The sequence below is a fragment of the Mobula birostris genome, chromosome 24 (genome assembly GCF_030028105.1).
Source record: "Mobula birostris isolate sMobBir1 chromosome 24, sMobBir1.hap1, whole genome shotgun sequence".
In the NCBI taxonomy this organism is placed as follows: domain Eukaryota; kingdom Metazoa; phylum Chordata; class Chondrichthyes; order Myliobatiformes; family Myliobatidae; genus Mobula; species Mobula birostris.
This window is the reverse complement of record NC_092393.1, coordinates 44226467-44252034: the sequence shown is the minus strand read 5'-3', so window position 1 is coordinate 44252034 and position 25568 is coordinate 44226467. Positions and strand designations below refer to the sequence as shown.

Here is a 25568-nt window from a genome sequence, read left to right as displayed (position 1 = left end):
TTTCTGCATATGATCTTTCCATCACCTTCTCTGTATTACAGCCAGGCAAATACACAGTTTTGAAAGCCATACAGCGTACCAACTGTTTGTAGTAAGGACTAATTTCTCGGATGTGCACCTTAACATGGTATTAAGTTTGGGGAGATTTGATGGAGGCTTATAAAACTATGATGAGTATAGATAGGATAAAAGCAAGCAGGCTTCTTCCACTGAGGTTGAATGAAACTAAAACTGGAGGTCATGGGTTAAGGGTACCAGGTAAAATGTTTAAGAGGAGCATGAGAAAAAACTTCATTCAGTGAGTGGTGAGAGTGTGGAACGAATTGCCAGCAGAGGTGGTGGATATGCATTTGATTTCAACATTTAGGAGGAAGTTGGATCAATACATGGATAGGAGGGGTATGGTCTGGATGCAGGTAGATGGAACTAGGCAGTATAATAGTTTAGCATGGACTAGATGGGCCAAAGAGCCTGTTCCTGTGCTGTAGTATTCTGTGACTCTTAACCTCCTACTACTCTCACCTCACTACTCATAACGTTTTCTGACAAAGAAAGTGGGAGTCCCTTCAGAAGCAACAATTATGGCAAACGAGACATTGGTTGGGAGCCACCGGATTGACAGCAATTTTTTTTTGAGGAGGGAGTTGGGTTTTGAGTCTAAATGCAGTAATGACAATGAAGACCACTGACCTGCAATCCAGGTCAATAAGGAGACCAGCTGAGTGGGTTCTTTCCTCATCTCATGAACCACCTCTCAATGAGGGCAGACACTACCTCCAATGCACCTTCAGAAATGAACGACTGAAGTATAAGGTCTGAAACCAAGCACCCTGTTCATGGGATACCTGGCCTCATGTGCGTATGGAAGACAAGGCCAACCAACAGTGAGAATCTCAAATCAGCAATGTTCTCTCAGCGTGCTCAGCCAGTTTCAACGGGCCAGATCATCTTCACATCTGACACCAGACCCACAATGCAACCACTCTATCCCGAGCTTCATCACAGCAAGCAAATTTCAGAAGCACAGAGCATCAAGCAATTCAAGGATACACACAATGCCTGCTTGTAAAAATGAAGCCTTCTTAACAACTGACAGAATCTCTTGCTCAAGACGGGCGGTGAAGCTAGCAATCACTTCAATTCTTTCTGGCCATATCTTTGTGAACGCCAAGGCCAATCATGCCATCTATCCATGCTGTCAAGCCCCACCTGACACTCCTGTGGCACAGCTAGTGGATCAGACACAGGGCTCATTAGTCAGCTCAGGACCCACAAAACAGTGGCATAAACCAGTCACTTTCAAGCCCAAAGGACACGTCATAATGATGAGGAAACAGGAAAAAATAAGATTAAGAAAGAAGAAGAAAAAAAATCTTTCTTACTCACGTGCTTCAAATAGATTAATGAATTCTTTTCGTTTGTGTAAAAGCTTCTGCAGATCAGCAAACTTCACAGAGCCATTATACATACATTCAGCCAAAGTATGAAATCTCTCCTCAGCATCTTTTAAGAAACTCTTTACTTCTTCTGAGACATTGAGTTTACTGCAGTCACCTGCGGATCACCACATTTATCAGATTTAATCTGTATTAATGCAGGCATTATAATTAATCTATCCCTCAATATAGGGTTTCATGCAATATGGATTCCTGTGCACCATCCACCTCTATTAGAATCTGACACAGGAAGCAATTGAACAAGATGGGTTCTTATTCTTGACACAAGAGATTCTACAGATGCTGGAAATCTTGAGGAACACACATATACCCACAAACAATGCTGGAGGAACTCAGCAGGTCAGGCAGAATCTATGGAAGGAAATGAACAGGCAACACGTCCCGAGGAAAGGTTTCAGCCCGAAACGTTGACTATTCATTTCCTTCCATAGGTGCTGAGGTCCTCCAGCATTTTGTGTAGGTTCTCATTCTTATCAGGTAGTTACTTGGTTACCATTACTCAGAAAGACAAGATTCTTTTTAAATTCAAAGCTCTCGTGATAGCATTTGAACTTGTGTTTCTAGATCAATGATCTACAAATGGTAGAACTCTGCCCACTCACTAACCTAATCCCCAATCCTCCAATTTCCCACCCTAACCTTGGGCATTTGGTCACGTGTGTTTCCACGTTCTGAGATTCATTCTCACTGCCTGCTGGATTTGGCAACTTACTTCAACATGGAATAACTAATATACAAAATGTACACTTTGTAGTAACTGGGAGAAAAAGATCTGAGCATGTTGCTAGAACTCAAAGGCTTGTGTTATAGCTTGAAGAAGGGGACTTTAGGATTTTATTCCTTGAAGCGTAGGAGACCGAAGGATGACCTCATGGAGGTCTATAAAATCACAAGGGCTTTGAGAAGGTGAGTGCACATTCTTTCACTCTGGGTTGGGGAATCAAGAATGTGGTCATAGGTTAAAGGTGAGAGGGGAAGAATCTGATAGAAGCCCGAGGGGCAACTTTTTCCACACAGGGCCTGGCATGTAGAGGGAACGAGTTTGATGTTGCAGTGTTCACTGAGCTTTGCAATTAGCTTCAGACGTTTTACTACTAGTTGAGGTGACATCCTCAGTGGGCAGTTGTTGGTGTTTCTCTCTGGGAGTGCTTGCGTTTACTTAGCACATCCCCCTCCCCCTCCCCCACCCCGTTCGCTTGCCTCAGTGCTGATTGGCTATCCCTTCAGTTGACCTTTCTGAATTCTATCCCCGCGCATTTCCTCAGCTTTTAGGGGTTCGTAGATGGCGTCTATTGCCATACGTTTGTTTAGGGAGTTATCAGAACGAGTGATTGAAGCCAAGTTTTGTAACGATACTTTGTTTGAACAGGTACATGGTTAGATGTAGGTAGGAAAGGTTAGAGGGATATGGGACTAGCTGAGTTGGATGCCTAGGTCAGCATGCATGAGCTGGGCTGAAGAGCATGTTTTCATGCTGTATGACTCTATCACCCATCAGATGCAGTACTGTGCAAAGCTCTTAGGCACATATCTATAGCTAAGGTGCCTCAGACCTTCACACAGTACTGTATTTGTCAACATGGAGCAGACAGCAAGCTCGTAAATCTGGTGGGAGCATAGGATGTTGGGAATAGTGAGGGTGGAGTGCCCAGGGAGGGGTGGGGGGGACAGGTGGCAGGGAAGGAGTGCCAGGTGTGGGGGTTGGCATGGCTGCAGACACACACGTACTGGCTGAGACACCAGACAAGGTCATCCCATTTTCAGAAGGCCTTTGACAAGGTGCCACACATGAGTCTGCTTACAAAGTTAAGAGCCCACGGTATTGCAGGAAAGTTACTAGCATGAGGAGAGCACTGGCTGATTGGTAGGAGGCAGCGAGTGGGAATAAAAGGATCTTTTTCTGGTTGGCTGCCAGTGACTGGTGGTACTCTGAAGGGGTCAGTGTTGGGACTGCTTCTTTTTACGCTGTATGTTAATGATTTGGATGATGGAATAGATTACTTTGTTGGCAAGTTTGCAGATGATACGAAGATTGGTGGAGGGGCAGGTAGTGTTGAGGAAACAGGAATGCTGCAGAAGGCTGAGACAGATGAGGAAAATGGGCAAGAGAGTGGCACATGGAACACGATATTGAAAAATACACGGTCATGCACTTTGGTAGAAGAAATAAATGTGCAGGCTGTTTTCTAAGCAGGGAGAAAATCCAAATATCTGAGATACAAAGGGACTTGGCAGTCCTTGTGCCAAAAGGCCCTAAAGGTTAACTTGCAGGTTGAGTCAGTGGTGAGGAAAGGAAATGCAGCGTTAGCATTCATTTCAAGAGGTCTAGCATAGAAGAGCAGGGATGTGATGATGAGGCTTTATAAGGCACTGGTGAAGCCTCACCTTAGGTACTGTGAACGGTTTTGGGCCCCTTATCTTAGAAAAAGATGTGCTGGCATTGGAGAGGGTTCAGAGGAGGTTCATGAGGATGATTCTGGAAATGAAAGGGTTATCATATGAGGAACATTTGATAGCTCTGGGTCTGTACTCATTGGAATTAGAAGGCTGACGGGATCTCATTGAAACCTTTTGAATATTGAATGGCCTAGACAGAGTAGATGTGGAAAGGATGTTTCCCATGGCGAGAGAGTCTAGAAAAAGAGAGCACAGCCTCAAGATAGAGGGGTGTCCATTTAAAAGAGAGATGTGGAGAAATTTCTTTAGCCAGAGGGTGGTGAATTGGCATTTGTTACCACAGGCAGCTGTGGAGGTCAGGTCGTTGGGTGCATTTTTAAGGCGGAGGTTGATAGGCTCTTGATTGGACACTGCATCAAAGGTTAAGGGGAGAAGGCCGGGAAGTGGGGCTGGGGGGGGGGGGGGGGGAGAAAAGATCAGCCATGATTGAATGGCAAAGCAGACACAATGGGTCAAATGGCCTAATTCTGCTCCTATGTCTTATGGATAAGGTAGAATGCCCTCAGCCATGCATTTATCTGATTCAAAAGGTACTCAGTAGAGATGGATAGTGAATAGATAGTGCAGCAGTCTTGAGGACTCTATGGTTCATTTCACCTTCTATTTTTTCTTTTCTTAGATCAACGGAAGGTAACGTGTGGTGATGTGTTTCACCATTCTAAAGAGAGGCCTAGCTCCATCACCAGACTTAAACAACCTATAAGCTAAATAATGAAACCTTACCACATATAACCTTGTTTTCATACCAGTTCCACCTGAAATAAATTTATACTGATTAATTACCTTGCAGAAGACAATAGTGTACGGCACCATCAGGATTTAGCACAGTGCTAATATCGTCAATTTTGTTGCCTGGGTTTCTCTTCCATGACTCTTCAATGATTTTTGATAAAATCTCAGGAGATTTTTGGTATTCCCACGCCTTTAACTTTGTGAGCAGTTCAAATTCCTTTTTGTCCTAAGATTTTTCAGAAAATAGCATCCATTTTGTGAACTTTTGGTAAACACTAATTATTTCACATGCATAAACTCCAACCAAATTTAACAGTCCTTATTTTCAGATTACATGCATAAAATAATGACTCCTTCCAATAAATTTAAGTGCATAAATTCATCTAGCTGCACCTTCACTATTTCACCTAAAACCGCGTAATCTTTGTATTTGAAGGCAAATTCTACATGCTACACTTTCCAATGTGGTGGAGTGTGCATGACAGTCAAGATGATGTGATGACATTATTGTAACAGTAATGATTTAGGGTGTAGCTTTAGCTCCACGAACGATAGTTTGTCACTGAGTGCACAGATCTTCAGAGAATTAACACCCTAAAAAGCCATGATCATCTCTGCATTATAGACTCCATGACAGCTTTTCTGTGAGTGAAGGGGTCAGGGATTGTTATCATCGCCGTTATTTTTTCCTGTGGGTAGGGGTTGGTTGCTATGGTTGCTTTTCTTTCTGTGGGGAAGGGGTGAGTGATTTGACGTGGGGAGATGGTGGGGAATTTTAGGGTTTGCAAGTTATATATTTTTTATTTTTTGTGCTGGGGGTTTGGGGGGCAGTTGATCTCTTTTCTTTCAACAATTCCTGTGGTTTTTCTGTATTTTATGGCTATCTGGAGAAGACAAGTATCAGAGTTGTGTTGCACGTGCATACTTTGACAATAACATGAACCTCTGAGCCTTTGAAATTAACCCTTTGACTTGCCTATAAGCACCTCAAGGTTATACAAATTATAACAGCATAATGTGCTTAATAATACCATAATATAATAGTTCAGTTACAGTAGATATACAGCTACAATGGTTATCAGGATTTCTTTTCTAACAAGCAACTTACATTGTGAGGTATTATCAGCGGGTCAACTTGATAAAAGGGACACTTTCTATCTGATAACAGCAGTTCCAATGGAAGATCACACTAAAATATATATATGGTATTGGTAATAACAAACAGACCAACCTGTTGCATGCAGGAGAAAATCTGCAGATGCTGAACATCCAAGCAATGCACATAAAATGCTGGAGGAACACAGCAGGCCAGGCAGCATCATTGGGAAAGAGTAACCAGTCGATGTTTCGGGCCGAGACCTTTCATCAGGGTGAGTCCTAAACTGTTTACTCTTTTCCTTAGTTGCTGCCTGGCCTGCTGAGCTCCGCCAGCATTTTGTGTGTGTAACCTCTTGCACACACATACAGTCATCGCCGTTTCAGATTCCTGACTCTATCTTCTCTATCCATGTGATATAAGGGAGATGGACTTACATAATGCTTGACGCCTCTTTGGGACATGCAGAAGTATTTTAGGGTTGTTACTCTCTAAATACAGTCAGTGTTGTCATGTCAGGAGCAATGGCACCAAATTAGAGTACAACCATCTCCCAGAAACCCCAAATTGAAAATGACCAATCTGTTTTAGCAACGTTTATTGAGAGATAAATACTAACCAGGAGGAAGAGGATAACTCCCATGTTCTTCCACCAAATAGTTGCATAGAAATATTTATATCAAGTGAGATGGTTCTTTGGTTAATTCCTTTATCTGAAATGCAGCACTGTAGTACTTCTTCAGCACTGCACCGTGTGTCTAAGCACAGCTCCAATGCCATAATCAGGTTCGCTGATGACAACGCTTGTCATAGGCCGAATCAAAGGTGATGACGAATCAGCATATAGGAGGGAGGTTGAGAATCTGGCTGATTGATACCATACGCAAGGAGCTGATTATTGATTTCACGAGGAAACGAGAGGTACGTGAGCTAGTGTTCATCAAAGGATCAGAGACGGAGAGGGTCAGCAACTTTAAATTCCTCAGTGTTATCACTAGGGAGGACCTGTCCTGCACGCAGCATGTAGTGTATTTACAAAGAAAGGATGGCAGCACCTCTACTTCCTTGGGAGTTTGCGAACATTCAGCATGACATCTAAAACTTGGACAAACTTCCATAGGTGTGTAGTGGCGAGTGTATTGACTGGCTGTACCACAGCTTGGTATTGAAACAACAATGCTCTGAAGTGGAGAATTCTACAAAAAGTAGCGGATGCAGCCGAGTCCATCGCAGATAAATCCCCCCCCCCCCCAGCGCTGAGCACATCTACATGAAGAGCTGTCGTAGGAAAGCAGCATCTATTATCAGGGACCCCCACCACCCAGGTCACGCTCTCTTCTCACTGCCGCCATCAGGAAAAAGGAACAGAAGCCTCAGGCTCGCACCACTAAGTTCAGGAACAGCTATTACCCCTCAAACCATCAAAGGGAATAACTTCACTTGGCCCATCTTTGAAATGTTCCCTCAACCTATGGACTAAGTTTCAGGGACTCTTCACATTCTTCATGTTCTCAATATTTACTGCTTATTATTATTAATATTGTTTCTACCTTTTTGTATTTGCACAGTTTATTGTCTTTTGCACCATGGCCAAGTCATTGGGTGTATTTAGGGCAGAGATTGATAGGTATCTGAGTAGCCAGGGCATCAAAGGTTATGGTGAGAAGGTGGGGGAGTGGGACTAAATGGGAGAATAGATCAGCTCATGATAAAATGGCAGAGCAGACTCGATGGGCTGAATGGCCGACTTCTGCTCCTTGTCTTATGGTCTAAACAGCCAAGCTGGTGCAGTCTTTCATAGATTCTATTATGGTTATTATTCTATTACCAATTTATTGCGTTTGCTCGCAAGAAAATGAATCTCAGCATTGTATATGGTGATATGTACGTACGCTGATAATAAATTTAATTTGAACTTTGACGGTATAAATCTAGACATTTGTACTCCAGTTTCTGCAGCATTGCCTGAACCACAATGTTTGAACTTAAAGGCAGGAGTGGTAACAACTGAGCAATGCCTGGCAGGCATGTTGGCTACTGAGATTGTTTGCTGATGCAGCACTAGATATGAAATTTCCAGGCCCATGGTTAAAAAGTGATGAGAAAATAATTTTACTAACTGAGCAATACAATTAGTTCTGCCTTTTTCTCTTACCTGGCAAACTGCATCCACCGCATTAAGCGCACATGTTTCAAAACAGTTCAAAACAATGGCGTTCAAAGTGGTCAAAGTTTCTTTCGAATTCCAGTAAATCCATACCTGGTCAAAAGGGCTCTCCTATTAATGAAGCAGAATTTTGAAAATAAAATATACACATTTACAAACTATTGGTCCCATAATTCTTCAGCTGTATTGTTTGCTTGAGATGTGACTAGGTTACACAGGAGAGGACTTTATTACATATGCGCTTACATCTTTAAGAAAGTTCATGATATAATGTGCTTATGTAACTACATGCATATATTTTACCTACCATGTTGTTACTCTGCACTCCAAGACGAGACTGCATGACTATAGATTGGTTTAATTAACAACTTAAAACAATGCATGGTCTATGCGCAAAGAGTGGTTCAGTTCCACACAAATATAGCAAAACAGGCAAAAAGATTGTAATATGGAACATTAAGCTACATTTTGTATTTAATGCCCTTTAATTAATTGATTTTAACATCAGGGTTATAGTGGATTATTTCCATCATGAGGACTAGCCTCTGTAGTATTCAGGTCACCTTCAAAGAGCGGTGCCTCAGAAAGGTGGCGTCCATCATGAAGGACCCCGACCACCCAGGACATGCCCTCTTCTCACTGTTACCATCACGAAGGAGGTACAGAAGCATGAAGGCGCACACTCAATGATTCAGGAACAGCTTCTTCCCCTCTGCCATCTGATTTCACTACCTCACTATTTTTTCTCTATTTTATTTCTTTTGTTTTGTACTTCTTATTTAAATTCACTACTTTACATATTTACTGTAATTCAGTTTTCTTTTGCTCTCTGTATTATCATGTGTGGTATTGCATCGTACGGCTGCTGCAAAGTTAACAAATTTCACAAAGTATGCCAGTGATATTAAACCTGATTCTGATTCAATAGTATAAAGCCTATTTAAGTATAATTAATATTAATGTAAATATAATTAATATTTGTAAAATTAAACCAGAAAATGTTAGGTGACATCAGAATAGTAGAGAAATAGCTTTAATGTTTCAGATTGGTGAACTTTTATCAAAACCACTAACTTCTAGGTCAGTAGGTTTTATCAGCAGTCTTTAAAATATGTAAATTTACAAGAAGATTCTGCCCCAAATACCTGGAGTAGTTGGATTTGTAATAAAATTTACTACCTTCTGTATCCTTTTCATCAGGTCTATTCGTGTCATTTCCATCCACGTCTTTGCCCAGTCTTCATCTCCATATTCCATAGTGAAATGGCATTTCCACATCTGTAAGGCAAATGGTATATTTATGAATTGTTTCTAAACATTGAAACAATATTCTTTAAAATATTTTTTAAGCACAAGTTTTCTTTGGGAAAGAATTCTACGTTTATCTTCATAATCTTTAGCTTCCTCGCAGATGGTCACCAGGTTCAGGGACTCAGAAGCACAACAGATTTCAGCTGATGGGCAGGTGAGGAGAAGAGAAAGAGTAAAAGTGGGGTCAGAATGGGGAATGAAACAAAGTGAGAATGGGAAGCGGGGGTGAAAAGTAACTGGAGTTAGAGGAATCGATGTTCATGTCATTAGGTTGGAGGCTAAGAGGCCTAACCTGCTCTGAGGTACTTGTCCCCATTTCCTTCATCGAGGGTCTGGTTAGGAGTCAACACGTGCCAATTAAACTATAATAGGCTGGTTAGGATTTGAAGAGAAAAGGTTACAGTCTGAGAGGACAGACCCTTAGAGAACCCAATGAGCCAAGCTTTTACTTTCCTCTGTTCTTATGTTAAATGCACGTGCAGTAACTACTTAAATACCATGCCTGCAAGAGAATATCCCATGGCGAGATCCTCATCTCCTGATTTCCAGGTGAGATGAATTTTTTTCCCCCATCTACTCATTGATGGATACTTAACATTTGTCCACGTGGAGGACAATGCATTGGGAGCACTGGTGAAGTGTTGTCTCACCTGGAGGGACTGCCTGGGACCCTGAGTGGAGGCGAGGAAGGAGGTGTATAGGCCATATTATTGAAGAAGAAAATGTTTTTGAGACTGAAAGCATTGCAGCTTAGCATTAGATAAATTTCTATATTTGAAGATAGGATAAGACTATAGAATAGATAGGATTATAGAATTTGTTTTAGGATTTGGTTTTGAATGGATTATGCTAAATCCCGGTCGAGGCAGGGTGGTTTGATCGGCATCTTGCTTCATTATAATGGAAAGAGACAAATCTACCTCCATTTCTTTCTTGTCCATGTTTTTTGTTGTGGAAAGCAGCATTTTATTCACAGCTTCTGTTCGCCAAGAACGGAGGCAAGTTTGAGCGTTCTCAATTATTGACTTTAAGTCAATATGCACTTTGCTTTCTTCAGGAGGTGACTCATTCTGTGATTCCTGGAAAGGAAGAATTTGTTCAGCACAAGCCCTGGTAGACACCAAGAATGCAAAATACATAAGATTTAAAATGGCACGATTGTACAACTATCGGGTAGCAGAGCCACTTAGGAGCAATTGTTATAGTAAATAATAACCAAGGTTAATGGTGACAGTTTCAATGTTTAAGACTGGATAACATTAAACTGGTCATCCACTATAACTAGCACTGAAGACATTCCATTGACTTCAGTAGAAAAGACTTTTAACAAAGGGATTAAATGATCGGCCAACTGAATAGACTCTGTCTTCATGTCCATTTAAATTGAAATCAAACTCCTGGCCACATAATACATGTGTTCTTGCTATGACCTGCCTTTATTAAATTCAAAATGCAGCCCCAAAATTCTGCAGATGATTCACTTTTTACTTGCTACAACTTTAGCAAAAAAAGTGGGAGACCATCCCCAGAATAGATAGTAACTCGGCTGTAGTTTTTATTTGCAATTATCTTGCTTTCTCCGATTAAGAGATGGAATTTCTCTTCTCCATTGATGACACACTTAGGGCAGATGTTATCAACCCGTTTTATGCCATGGACCCCTATCATTAACCGAGGGACCCCCAGACACGGGTTGGGAACCCCTGCTTTGGAGTCAAAAGTTGATCTGGGCTGAACAGCTAAAGTTATAGAATGAGGCCTGATGGCCTATGATAATTGGTATGTCCAGTAAATAGAGGTAAAGTGGTCTGAACAAAGAATCATGAGGTATCCACTGATGTGATCCAAGCCAGCCGAAAATGGCCAAATTCACAAAAGAAAAGAAGAAAAAACTCAGAAAATTTAGCTTGCCCTTTTGCACATGAAACCCATTTTTACCGGGCGTCGTTAGAGGTGTGGCTCATTACGCCTAGGGTCGGTATGACGTGGGTCACAACCAAAACCAGGAAGTTGGAATGTCTCGCCCACCTGAACCACGATGTGTGAATACTGTGCGACTATTGCCCCATGCAATTTGCCATCGGCAAGAAGTGACAGATCGTACACTGCATACAATTATAAAGAAAGTATATTTATGAATGTAAACTTAACAACACCATTATTAAAAGAAGAAAGGGGGAAAAAAGGGCCCACAGTTAAATGTACACAAGGTTGGAGCTGAAATCTTCCAAAAGCTGATGTGTCCAATGTACTCATTGCACCAACTCCTATTCATTGCTCACCAGGAGAATTTCCCTTCTTGGACTCCATTGAATTGCACATTCCTGTTAGATCAAATCCTATGGCCGGTTCTCTCGAGCTTCTTCTCTCTCCCTCTCCTGCTGAAAAGACCTCGACCCACTCCAGTGTCTATCACAAAAACCTCTCCACCCAGAGTTCTCTGGAACCTTCTCCCCAATTCTACCATCTGGGTTGGATGACATGACGTTCCTAAGCTGAACGTCACAACCCCTTATCTTTAATGGTAACCCAAACACTATCTTGAGTGCTGAGTGCCTAGAATGTGCTGCCAGGGATGGTGGTAGGGGCAGATACGTTTGGGACATGAAAAAGACTTTTAGGTAGGCACGTGGTCAAACGAAAAATGAAGGGCTATGTAGGAGGGATGTGTTAGATTGATCTTAAAGCAGATTTATTCAGCACAGCATCGTGGGCCAAATGGCCTATACTGTGGTGTAATGTTCTTCCACATTCTATGCTCATTCAAATACCAGCTTGTCATTTTTGTCTCAAAAATTACATAAAGGGTTAAGTTGAAGAGAAGATGACGGCGTGACGCAACGAGCAGCAGCCACTCTGGTAATGAATATCTGTTACTTGTCAAGTAGGATGCCGTGCACAATCCTGATTTGATGGAGACGGACATGAGAAGCACGGAGGAACATCCGGTGAAACTTCTGAAATGCCTGTTTCGCTGCCGCTGCTACTGTGCGGTCGAGAATCTCCGGAGGGGAAGGCCCCGAATCCTCAGCTTTGCCTGTTGCCTGTTGCTGGGGCCGGGGTCGAAGCGCTCAGCAGGGATGGTGCTCAGTGCTCGGTGTCGGAGGGCTGGTCGGAGGCTCGAAGTTTTCGGACGGACTCAGAGTCGGCTGTGGTCAGGTGCTTCCAGGGTGCTGCATCGGCAAGTTTGCGGCGCTGGAGGTTCATGGCAGGGAGAGTTTTTCTTCCTTCTACCGTCTGAGTGAGATGATGGGGTTATCGGGACTTTGAGACCTTTTTTTTACCGTGCCCATGGTCTGCTCTTTATCAAATTACGGTATTGCTTTGCACTGTTGTAACTATATGTTATAAATATGTGTTTTTTGTCAGTTTTAGTCTTGGTCTGTCTTGTGTTTCTGTGGTATCATACTGGAAGAACATTGTATCATTTCTTAATGCAATGCATTACTAAATGACAATAAACGACGACTGTGTATCCTCATAATCTAAGTCCCAATCCAAGTCTAGAGCACACAAGTTGAAGGGGACTTCAGTGCAGTACTGTAGTACTGCTAAGTTACTGGATGTACTGAGATCCCAATGAGAACTAAGCTGAGATCTAATCTGCCTTTTCAGAAATATGACTAGAAGTAATTTTCTGACTAGCCTTCGCAGGAGTCTACATCAATTGAATTTTAACTACGCAGCCAGCAACAAAGTATACCTCAGCTACATTTCACATCAGAATTAATTTAAGACTTACTTCTGCTAACAGCATTTTTGTTTTCTCAGCAACTTTTAATACAAGTTGAAATGAAACAGCCGGAACTTCATACAAAGCTATGTCCTTCGTCAGACGGCAGATTATGGAATGCATCTTATTACTCCAGTTCAAGTCATTTTCCTTCAAATTAGAGACGCTTCTACAAAAACACATCATTAGATTTAATTCCAACTTTAGTTAAATCATCCAAATTAATATAAGTTATTATTATTTTCAGTTATTGCCTACAAATAATCATACTTCATTGGCTATCTGAGGGTAAACAGTCACTTCAGATGCATAACTATTTACACTCGTTATTTGACTTGACTTGAAGACCTAATTTAAAGCTAAACATATTTTAAGTTCTTCCACACAGTAAGGCAAGTCAGTATCTACTCGCTCTCCTCACAGGCATGGGGCAGACTATATCATGGGTCCACAGATATCCAGGTTGTTCTCTTAACTACAGCATCCTCCATTCTGTTGGATTGCCTGTTGGACACCAAGGCTTAGATGAGCCACAACTACCTTCACCTGAATAACCAAAACATCAGATTTTGGTATACCCCTTTACCGACTCTGCTGTTAAGACTGTAACTCTGTCCACTTTCAAAAGAAAACTAATACAAAAGGTGTACCTTTGTGTTTCCTGGATTGTCATTTCCTTGATATAGCTGATGCTTTTCCCAAATGCCTGAAAAAAATAGTCCTTCATATCATCAATTTCAAAGTAAAATATAAACGTCTGGTTTATTAGCATTATTCTTCATTTGCTTTAAAAAGTTTTAACAGATTCAAGCATTTAAAAAATCATTTTAAATGATTAATTAGAATCAATTTCAACAATCCATTCAATTACTTATTTCTGCACTTGGGGAGTCCGCTTTGATATCCAGCAAAAACTACTCAGGAAGAACTTGTTCACTGATAGTACTGCTACAAAATGTTTCAAGGTAGCAGCGATTCAAATTCTTAATGACTACAATGAATTATTACAAAACTATGGGGAAAAGATAAATTTAATGGATGCAGGAGAATGGTGTAGGAAAGGAGTCGCTGGTTTGCCTTCACAAAGAAAATTAGTAAGTCAATTCTGCTGCACAGGACTGAAAGAAGCTCCAAAGGGTTGCAAATTTAGTCGGCTCCATCTTGGGTACTAGCCTACAAAGTACCCAGGTACTCTTCAAAGAGCAGCGTCTCAGAAAGGCAGCGTCCATTATTAAGGACCTCCAGCACCCAAGGGCATGCCTTCTTCTCATTGCTACCATCAGGTAGGAGGCACAGAAGCCTGAAGGCACCCACTCAGCGATTCAGGAACAGCTTCTTCCCCTCTGCCATCTGATTCCTAAATGGACATTGAACCCGTGAACACTACCTCACTTTTTTATATTATTTCTGTTTTTGCATGATTTTTAATCTATTTAACATACATATACAGTAATTGGGTTATTTATTTATTTATACTGGTTTTTTTTTACTTCTATATTATGTATTGCATTGAACTGCTGCTGCTAAGTTAACAAATTCCCGACACATGCCAGTGATAATATAAACCTGATTCTGATTCAGATTCTGCGTATCTTGTGAATGAGCTTATAGTTAATAAAAGTCTTTCATACAACCTTGCCCAGGCCTGCGCCCTGGAGAGTGAAGACTTTCCAGGCGCAGATCCATGGTCTCGCAAGACTAACGGATGCCTCTTCCCTAATAAAATAATTAGATCAATGATACAAAACACTCAAAACAAACCTGAATGTCATCTTGATCTGCATTTCCCAGTTCACATTCTTTTAATCTGTTCAATAGTTCTTCTACTACACAGTTCAGAGTCAATTTCATTTCTTTTGCATATTCTGGAATATCCCCATTTGCAATTAGTAAAACCCAACTCTGGATCAGCCTCGAGTCTGTCTCTTCCAGATACTTGTTTTGAAACATGAGTTCCAGCAGTTTTCTAAATTAAGTAAAAACAAGATCATACACACAAGTCATTACTTTGCTAAAAGGCTGGTGTGAAATCATTACTTTGTCAACGATGAGCACAGGTTCCTCACTTCAAGTTCATTCTCATCTGACTGTCATATACACAACCAAGCGAAACAACATTCCACTAGACCCACAAAACGTGTAACACACACAGCACATAAAACAATATTTAATCATACATTAATACAGTTCAAAATGCACAGGTAAACCGTAAACAGCACGTTGGCTTGGTGATGGGACCCCAGTGGTGGCAAGGTATTCATTAGACTCACAGCCTGAGGAAAGAATCCGTTACCCAGTCTGGCAGTCCTAGCCCTGATGACTCCACACCTCCTTCCTGATGGTAATGCATCAAAGGGATGGTCGGATGGGTAGTGGGGTCCTCAACAATGCTTTGAGCCCTTTGTCTGCATTGCTCCCGGTAAATGTCAGAAACAGGGGGGGAGGAAGATCCCAGTGATCCTCCAGGCAGTTCTAAGTCTCCTCTGTAGGGGTCTTGTGGTCCGATGCTTGGCAGCCTCTGTATCACTCAATGATGCAGCCGGACAAGACGCTCTCAATGGTGCTTAGAATGGGCACAGGGAGTCTTACATGCTTCAATCTCCTCCAAAACCGAAAATGTTGCTGTGCCTTCTTGACTATTGAGGAAGTGGTGTGGATCCAGATTAGATCGTCTGTTGTGTGCACAGCAAGGAGCAAAGTGCAAAACACAGTACACATATCACACTCAGCACATAAAATAACTAATGGATAATAAAAAAAATTCTGTAGATGTACAAGCTGACATGAAGTGCTGATATGACATCGTGAGTACAGGATAAGGCTGCAGACATTGTCATAAATAACGTGTAATTTCCAGTTCCTGAGCCATTATCTCTCAACGGCAGTGGAAACCCTGGTAGGAATTTTGCCCCCCACCAACAATATCTCTGTAGGGGTTGGTTGGCTAGCAAAGCCTCAGCTTCCCAATCCTACCATACAAGAGATTTTCAAAGTTTAGTACCAACATTTAATCCCAAACATTAAAAATTGACCAATTTTACCTTCTTTTGTCAGGGACCTTTTTAATCTGGTGTCGAAAACTTTTGTAGGGAACACCATATAGCGGCTCTGCTGCGCTGGATCTTGCTTCACTGTTCACTGAATTCTGCTCCACACACCAGTGAAGGAAAGGTACAGCCAGCACAAGCTCCACAACATCGCGCCGGATACACATATTCATCAGTCCCACACACATACTGGAAAGAATCACAAGTAGACCCGTACTCAGACTGTTTCAAAACTAACCAAGGAATAATCTGAAAATTTTCAATTTCAATTTCTACCCCAGTGTTTTAGCTACAAAATCTGTCACTTTTGCGAATACATTTTGGTATGAAGATGAGAACTTAACAAGCATCTCCAATGTAAGACCCTGATGAAGGGCCAGTGACTTTATTTTACAGAGATATGCGCGGAGTAGGCCTTCCCAGCCTTCCGAGCCGCGCTGCCCAGTGACCCCCAATTCAACCTTAGCCTAATCACGTATAATTTACAATGGCTGCGTTGTTGGTAGGTCTTCGGACTGTGGGAACAAACCCACGCAGTCACGTGGAGAACATACAAGCTCCATCCAGGCAGCAATGGGAATTGAATCCGGGTCAATGGTACTGTAAAGTGCTGTGTTAACCACTACCCTACCGTGATCCGAAATGTTAGCGCTGTTTGTCTCTCCACGTAACTCTGCCTTACCTGCTATGTATTTCCAGCAGCTTCCCTTCTAATTTCAGATCTCCATCATCTGTGTTTTATGATTTCATAGATTCATAAAGAAAATGGTAGCGAGTATTTTCAAATCTATACAAAGCACCTGTGGAGATCGCTAGGATGCTAGGCCTGAAGGGAGTTACTGGAAGTGGGGGGGAATGACACTGAAGTAGATCAGACATGATCTCACTGAACAACAGAGCAGGCAGGAGAGAACAAGCATCTCACTCCTGCTTCCATTTCTTACCCGCTTTCTGGAACGTAGCCACTTCTGTAGCTTAATAGATGAAAGAAGCCGATTTACACACAAGGCTCAAATCACTCGAATCACAAGGTTACCTCACTATTTTTGCACTCTTTTGACACTACTTAATTTAGATTTTTAATACTGTATAATTTTTAAAAAATGTGTTGCACTGCACTGCTGCCACAAAACAAATTTCACAGTGATATTAACCCTGATTCCGATTCAAATCCTGATGAGGAAGGCCCTACACAACCATAGAAAATGGGCAGGTAAAATAAAAGAGAGGAAAAATTAAAAATGCAAGGCAATCTACACAATTAGAACAAGTACTGAACCTACTGTTGAAGGTGAGGGAAAATGGCTGCAGTTTCCTTCATGTCTTGGTCAACTGGATCAGTAATTTTCTGAGGCAGCTGTAACATTTGGCAGATGGTAATTAAGTCATTTGCACTGCAATTTATAGAGCAATGATTGCATATGACAAAGGTCAACAATCCAGCCACAAATGGGTTTTTCACTATTCCATTCAACTGTTTTCTCCTTTTAGGATCTTTCTGTGTGTAAGGGTGCAGAAGTTTCTTTAATGCCTCATCTAACAATTCATTGACCTGCAGATTGAAAGAGAAAGAAACAATTGCTGATATTAAAATAAACAAATATTAAACATTCAGAATGAACTCACATCAAACAAGGTGTTGCTTGTAAATAACACAATGGAATCCATTTCGAGGAACTTGGCCTCAAAGTAGTCTGCCAGACTCTGATCAGAAAGAAGGGGAAATCTGCAGATGCTAAAACCGGGCAACACACTTCTGGAGGTGCTCAGAAGGCCAGGCAGCATCTATGCAAAAAAGCACAGTCGATGTTTCGGGCCGAATCCCTTCAGCAGGACTGGAGGATAAAGAAGCTGAGGAGTAGATTTGAAACGTCGACTGTGCTTTTTTTTTCATGACTGCTGCCTGGCCTGCTGAGTTTCTCCAGCATTTTGTGTGTGCTGCCAGTCTCCGACTTTATTTTCAGCTTTACTCGGCTCTGGATTGCAATATCAAAACAAAAAAAAAAGACAACAAGAGCGTCCATCAAGAAATTCTACGTGGAAGGCTCATTAATTCTAGCTCTTCTGTTATTTCTAAACTAGTTCTTGGTTAAGACATCAAAGTTTTGCATTAAATAAGGAAGTAAATCTGTGAAAGTGGCCAGTTGAGTAGAAGTTCTCTCTCCCCGATAATGAGGCAGCCTCAGTGGCATGCCAGAAGCAACCTGAGGAAGCTGGCAGGGGTACTAGCCCTGCTGGGAGGTTTGTGAAGATGGGGTGGAGGGAAGACAGCGTTGTCTCATGCAGATAGTCAGGTTCAGACTCAAAACGGTGGGAGGGGGATTCGAGTTTGATTGCTAAAAGTCTGAAGAGCAAATGAAGATTCAGTTCATGTTCACCTCATACAGGACTTGGCAAAACAAAAGAAATGGAGGAGTTAAGAGAGAAAAATAAAGAAGCAAAAACTGGAGGCAAAGTTTGTGTGATTGAATGATGTAATTAAGGGAAGATTGGAGACGAGTAACAGGAGGGGAGCCCAGTCTCGATCAATTGGGCATCTAGGGAAAGGGAAGAGCCATGTGGAGGATCAGAGGGATCTTGGGGTTCAAGTCCATAGGACACTCAAAGCTGCTGCGCAGGTTGGCTCTGTGGTTAAGAAGGCATACGGTGCATTGGCCTTCATCAGTCGTGGGATTGAGTCTAGGAGCCGAGAGGTAATGTTGCAGCTATATAGGACCCTGGTCACACCACACTTGGAGCACTGTGCTTAGTTCTGACCAACTCACTGTAGGGAGGATGCGGAAACCATAGAAAAGGTGCAGAGGAGATTTACAAGGATGTTGCCTGGATTGGGGAGCATGCTTTATGAGAATAGGTTGAGTGAACTCGGCCTTCATTCCTTGGGACAACAGAGGATGAGAGGTGACCTGATAGAGGTGTATAAGGTGATGAGAGGCATTGATTGTGTGGATAGTCAGAGGCTTTTTCCCAGGGCTGAAATGGCTAGCACAAGAGGGCACAGCTTAAGGTGCTTGGAAGTAGGTACAGAGGAGATGTCAGGGGTAAGTTTTTTTATGCAGAGAGTGGTGAGTGCGTGGAATGGGCTGCCGGCGACGGTGGTGGAGGCAGATACGATAGGGTCTTTTAAGAGACTTTTGGACAGGTATATGGAGCTTAGAATAGTAGAGGGCTATGGGTAACCCTAGGTAATTTCTCAGGCACAACTTTGTGGGCCGAAGGGCCTGTATTGTGCTGTAGGTTTTCTATACTTCTATGTTTCTATCTCTAACCAAGACTGGAAAGACAGGTATGAATCGAGGTGAATGCAGCCTTATCCACGAGGGACTGGAGGAGAGGCACCAAAATAAGATGAGGTGGTCAAGCACTTCATCGTCAAGGGAGTTGTTGGAGTTTTACCAGCTTGCTAAGTCTGAACACACAAACGTTGTTGGGCAATTAAATAACTGGCAGGAAATAATATCACACAATCATTCTCAATCGAAATCTAGGGCCCCTGCATGTGTGCATAGGATAAGGAGATAACATTCATAATCACCCTTAACTAAAAGCTGTCTTTGCAGGCTCCCTCCAGGGCAGTCCACCATCAGAGCAGCCAAGTCTTCTGCCAATTAAGTTCACTTCACATGATTAAGTCTGCGGGACAGATGCCAGGGTTCCAATAATATCGCAGGGAAAGTATCAGATACCTGAGTCCTGGAACTAGCTGACTCTCTGATCCAATTGAAGGCGCTGAGCTGTAACACCACCCAAAAACATGGAGAGTTTCCCCAGGAATTTGCTGTCCTGGCCTACCAAGTTATCAGCAAATCCATCAACAAAATGATGGGATGTGCTACTTACAATTATGGCAAGTGACAGGTATTCCTACCAACTGATACTGACTTCAAATTCCTAAAAACACTATTGATCTAAATAACAGAAGTTACATTTCAGAGACAAACAAGGGAAAATCTGCAGATGCTAGAAATCTGAGCAACACACACAAAATACTGGAGGAACTCGGGAGGCCAGGTTGCATCTAGGAAAAGAGTACAGTCGAGGTGCCGGCCTGTAACTTCGACTGTACTGTTTCCCTAGATGCTATCTGACTTGTTGAGTTCCTCCAGCATTTTGTGTGTGCTGCATTTCAGAGTTAAGATAAGGCTGACTGATTGTGACTACAGGAGACGACAGCCACTGAAGCTGCTCACCCAGCTTTTCTTGGGCACCTGTGTCATTGATGCCCTTTCAAAACAGGTGGGAACCTCCAACTGTAGCAGTGAGATAGAGGACAGTGGACCATGGGAGAAAGGGGCACCAGAGGGGGGTGATGGGCAGGTGAGGCGAAGAAGAGAACCAGAATAGGGAATGGATGAGCGAAGGGGGAGGGGGAGAGAAATTATTGGAAGTTGGAGAAATTGAGATTCATGCCTTCAGGTTGGAGATTTTAACCACAACAAATTCAAGTCTTCTGCAGCACAATTAAAAATTGACACATTTCTAACTTAATCTGCTCGCACGTTTCCCTATCCAGGAAACTCAAGATGGAATACAAGGTGTGGATCCTCCAACTTGAGAATGGTCTCATCATGGGTGTAGAGGAGACCATGGACCGACATGTCAGAATGGGTACGGGGATTGGAATTAAAAATGGTTGGCCACCGGGAAATGCTGCTTGTTGCACAGTGAAGATGCTTGACAAACCCCTTCTCTTCTCCTCATCTGTCTGTCACACCCCTCTGATGCCCTCCCTCCTTCCCTTTCTCCCATGGGCCACTCTCCTCTCCTTGCAAATTCCTTCTTCTTCAGCTCTTCACTTTTCCCACCTATCACCTCCCACTTCTCACTTCATCCCCCTTCCCCACCCACCTACCTTCCTCCTCACCTGGCTTCACCTACCTACATTCCTCCTCACCTGGCTTCACCTTTCTCCTTCTAGCTTGTACTCCTTCTGCTATCCCACCTTCTCATTCTGGCTTCTTCTTCCACCCTTTCCAATCCAGATAAAGGGTCTTGGCCCGAAATGTTGTCTCTTTATTCCTTTCCATGGATGCTGCCTGACCTGCTGAGTTCCTCCAGCATTTTGTGCATGTTACTTTGGATTTCCAGCATCATCAGAATCTCTTGTGTTTATTAGACCATTGTTGGTGCGTGGTATGAACATTTACCTGTAATTCATTAAAACTTATCCAGAAACCTGATGGAAATATAAAATCTCTGCAGCACAATTTAAAATGGCTGATTTGTAACTTAAATTTTTCGAGCTTTTCCCTATCCAGGGAGCTCAGAGGTTCAAAAATTTCTTGCAACATTATTCTCTGTCCATTCTTTATTGACGACAAAATTCTTTCTTCAGGAGATTGTCTTGATGGGAAGGCCTGTCTCAATGTATGAAAGAACGATGTCTGTTCAAGGTTCATGATGCCATCGTACTGGTGCCATTCTTGAAATAAAGAAGTAAATGAATAACCTTGAGAAACAAAATGATTGAGAATGCAAAACTTCAAAGCATGCTTCTGCTATATGATATCAATCATTTTATCTATTACAGATCTGTAAAAGATGTCTATGTATTTTAATTTTCACAAAATAATCCTCAATCCTCAAGGATGGTAGAAAAACAGGCCCTTCGACCCACAGTACCAAATTAAACTAGCCCATCATTTATGCACATCATCCATAAGTATCTGTGTCACTGTGTCTCTGTAAATGCCAAAATAAAAGCCAGATGTTACTGACTTCAAGTTAGAGAATGCACAGTGTTGAAACTCTTGCAGAATGGAGAGATTAGTTATCAATTGCCCTTGACAGTTTCCCATGAGCAACAGTCCAACTATATTCCCCAATTAAAGATCTTACAGAACAATCATCTCAAAGTTCTATACCACATAAGGTTGTGAGATGTAGTGGAGAACAAATTAGCTAACAGGAGGTATAGGAGGTGTGCTTACGAGCACTGCGTTCTCACACAACACAGCTCAGCACATGAACTCATAAGTGACAACACAGCTCAGCACATGAACTCATAAGTGCCTTTATTTAGGAAGGGCTACAAGGACAAGCCAGGAAACTACGGTTGGTGAGCTGAACACCAGTAGGGGGGAGGGAGGTTACTGGTGGGGATTCTGCAGCAGTGGGACAGAGGAGATAGAGGAGAGGAGACCATGCGAGAAAGGGGCACCAGAGGAAGGTGACATGCAAGGATTGATTAGGAATAGTCATGAAGGCTTTGTGCATGAGAAATAGTGCATCACGAGTTTTTTTGAAGAGGTGACAAGAGTCAAGAGAGATCAGGGAGGTAGATGGCCTTTGATAAAGTCCTGCTGGTCCAACATGTTTGATCACATGGGATCAAGAGTGAGTTAGCCAATTGATTACAAAATTGGTGTGGTGGTAGGAATCAGAGGGGTGGTAGTGGAGAGTTGTTTTCAGATTGGTGGCTATGACCTGTGCTGTGCTACAGGTCCACTGTGGTTTGTCAATATATTAAATATGTTAAAAATTTGGATGAGAATGTAGTTGACATGGTTAATAAGTATGTAGATGGCACCAAAACTGGTGGTGTAGTAGATAGTGAAGAAGGATAGATGTGGTTACAAAAAGATATTGATTAACTAGGAGAGTGGGCCAAGAAATGACAGACAGAAGCTAGTTCAAACATGTGTGAAATGTAGTATTTTGGCAAGCTAATTCAGCGTAGGACTTGCACAGTAAATGGCAGGTCTGTGAGAGTGTTGTAGAACGGAGAAATCTTGGGGGTATGCTCCCTGAAAGTGGTGACACAAGTATGAAGAAATCATTCATCACTTTTGCAGAAGCCAGTCTTCTGCTAATTCACACCACATGATATGAAATAATCGGGAATTATATATGCCTACTCCTCTAGCACTTTGTGCGAGTTGCTTGAGAATTTGTTGTTACAGTAGCTTGAAATATGGAAATTTGCCTCCTTTGATTTCATGGGGTTCAAGTGTGGTCTCAACGCAGGGTTTGAGTTTCTCAGTTGCCATCCTGAGTGCTTCTACGTACTTTAAGGGGATTTCCAGAAGTTACTGGGGACGTTGCATTTTTCCCAGGGGGGGTTTGGAACATTTTGAATTGCTTCCTGTGACAAAGGTCACAGCGTGTGGCAACTGGTCTGTAGGAGCACTGGAAACTTTCACTCTATACAGCTCAAAGCCACCATAATCCATGATGCCCCATCTTCACAGAAAATACTAAAATCCTGCCACTTCTATTAGTGAGCTGAACCTTCCTGAAAGACTGGTTGCCTGCTAATGATAGCACACTCATTTCTTTTCAAATTACAATTCAGACTCTGTAATAGAATCACAAATGTTGCTGTTTCTTACCATCTCCATGTAGAGAAGGTGGTATCCTTAAAGTCCGTATAGCACTTTCTTCAAACCTTTTATTCACTTTATTTATGACATACCGATATCTAAATGGTATTGTCTTCCAATAAACTTGCACAAATAAATAGCACTGCAGAAAATACCCATTTTTCTTTAGGTTCCTAAGAGATAAAGAGGAAATTAAATGAATTGAAAACAAAATGACGAACACTGGGAACTTGAAATATCAGATGTTCCAGCTGAGGTGTCAAGGTGGGGAAGGTGTACAATGATAAAATATTTTGGATAAAGTCTGCAGCAATGGGTCTTGCATGTTTATCCTCAAAATTCCTTCTCTGATGATAATGTGGAAGTGGTGCAGGTAGGGATGGGCAAAGAGGCAGTTGTGAGTCTTAATGAATAAAGGTGGCAAAGAATTGGTGCAGGTGGGATTAGGGGAAGATTGGTGAGAGGTAAACTCCCTTGTGACTTCCACTAGGATATGGAAGTTCCAAGGGAGAAGATCAGAAAGGTAGGAAGAAGATCGTGGGGAGGCAATTATTGAGGAGAGAACTTCAGGAAGGTGGGGCCAAACCTGGGGTAGGGATGCTGCGGGAAAGAGAGAATTAGCTGTAGGACAATAAGGATTCTCAAGAAAATACCAGCAGAGGAAAGAAAATGGGCTGGGGAACAGAGTGAGCAACCAAGAAGAGGACGAGGTGGGAAGAGGAAGGCCATCAGAGGGTGTGCTGAGGAGTTAAGGGAGGAGAACAAATGTCAGTTAGAAGATCATCATGTGGATAGACCAGTGAGAAGATAGACATTGGGACTAAAGCAGATAGAAGATTCATTGGAACACAAAGAAGAGCCTTGATGGGTCATGGAGGGCATTAGAACGGAAGGGGAAGGAAATAGACTACAGTCAGGGGGCAGCATGCATTGCTGGGAAATAAGATGGAGGTGATCACTGAGAAGGTTAGCAGCATAACTTGGAAGTAAAGGAAATTACCTTACTGAAGAAGAACCTACCATGCTGAAATCATCACTACTAAGCTTCACCCAAGGACCGTAGTGGGTTTGAGGTCTCGAAGTAACAACCCTCTAAGTAAGCCCTGCCTTCTTTGATCATATTCCTACCAAAGATTTTCTCTTCCTACCCTCTCCCGTCTTCCCCACCCCACAACTAAAACGCAAACCCCATGCCCATAATCGTTGGTCCATATCCCCACCCTACTCTCCATGTCCATGTACGATGCTTCTTCAATAAATATTCAGGCATTGAATATTTTTCTAGGTGTTTATCTCTTGATCAAAGTCTACTGCAATTTACTTACTAACAAATATGATTTGTCATTGACAATAGACAATAGACAATAGGTGCAGGAGTAGGCCATTTACTGTGATCATGGCTGATCATCCACAATCAGTATCCAGTTCCTACCTTATCCCCATAACCTTTGATTCCGCTATCTTTAAGAGCTCTATCCATCTTTTTCTTGAAAGCATCCAGAGACTTGGCCTCCACAGCCTTCTGGGGCAGAACATTCCATACATCCACCACTCTCTGGGTGAAAAAGTTTTTCTTCAACTCCGTTCTAAATGGTCTACTCCTTATTCTTAAACTGTGGCCTCTGGTTCTGGACTCACCCATCAGCAGGAACATGCTTCCTGCCTGCAGCATGTCCAATCCCTTAATAATCTTGTATGTTTCAATAAGATCCCCTCTCAGCCTTCTAAATTCCAGAGTATACAAGCCCAGTCGCTCCAATCTTTCAAAATATGACAGTCCCACCATCCTGGGAATTAACTTTGTGAACCTACACTGCACTCCCTCAATAGCAAGAATGTCCTTCCTCAAATTTGGAGACCAAAACTACACACAGTACTCCAGGTGTGGTCTCACCAGGGCCCTGTACAGCTGCAGAAGGACCTCTTTGCTCTTATGCTCAATTCTCCTTGTTATGAAAGCCAGCATGCCATTTGCTTTCTTCACTGCCTGCTGTACTTGCACGCTTGCTTTCAGTGACTGGTGGACAAGAACACCTAAATCTCGTTGTGCTTCTCCTTTTCCTAACTTGACTCCATTTAGATAATAATCTGCCTTCCTGTTCTTACCACCAAAGTGGATAACCTCACATTTATCCACATTAAACTGCATCTGCCATGCATCTGCCCACTCACCCAGCCTGTCCAAGTCACCCTGCATTCTCATAACATCCTCCTCACATTTCACACTGCCGCCCAGCTCTCACACT

The 25568-nt window shown here is 42.3% G+C and overlaps 1 protein-coding gene across 5 annotated transcripts in view; it reads right to left on the bottom strand.

Annotated features, from left to right (window-relative positions):
• LOC140187284 (E3 ubiquitin-protein ligase rnf213-alpha-like) overlaps positions 1-25568 on the bottom strand; it is a 177529-nt gene that overhangs the window by 118513 nt on the left and 33448 nt on the right. For all 5 annotated transcript variants that reach the window (XM_072242436.1, XM_072242438.1, XM_072242440.1 and 2 more), the window contains 12 exons: positions 23332-23495; positions 21148-21422; positions 17284-17552; positions 15995-16189; positions 14715-14919; positions 13604-13659; positions 12963-13122; positions 10141-10299; positions 9089-9187; positions 7898-8020; positions 4698-4872; positions 1387-1554 (listed from right to left, as the gene is read on the bottom strand). In XM_072242436.1, coding sequence (XP_072098537.1) covers positions 1387-1554; positions 4698-4872; positions 7898-8020; positions 9089-9187; positions 10141-10299; positions 12963-13122; positions 13604-13659; positions 14715-14919; positions 15995-16189; positions 17284-17552; positions 21148-21422; positions 23332-23495 — 2048 coding nt within the window. The remainder of the gene's footprint in view (positions 1-1386; positions 1555-4697; positions 4873-7897; positions 8021-9088; positions 9188-10140; positions 10300-12962; positions 13123-13603; positions 13660-14714; positions 14920-15994; positions 16190-17283; positions 17553-21147; positions 21423-23331; positions 23496-25568) is intronic.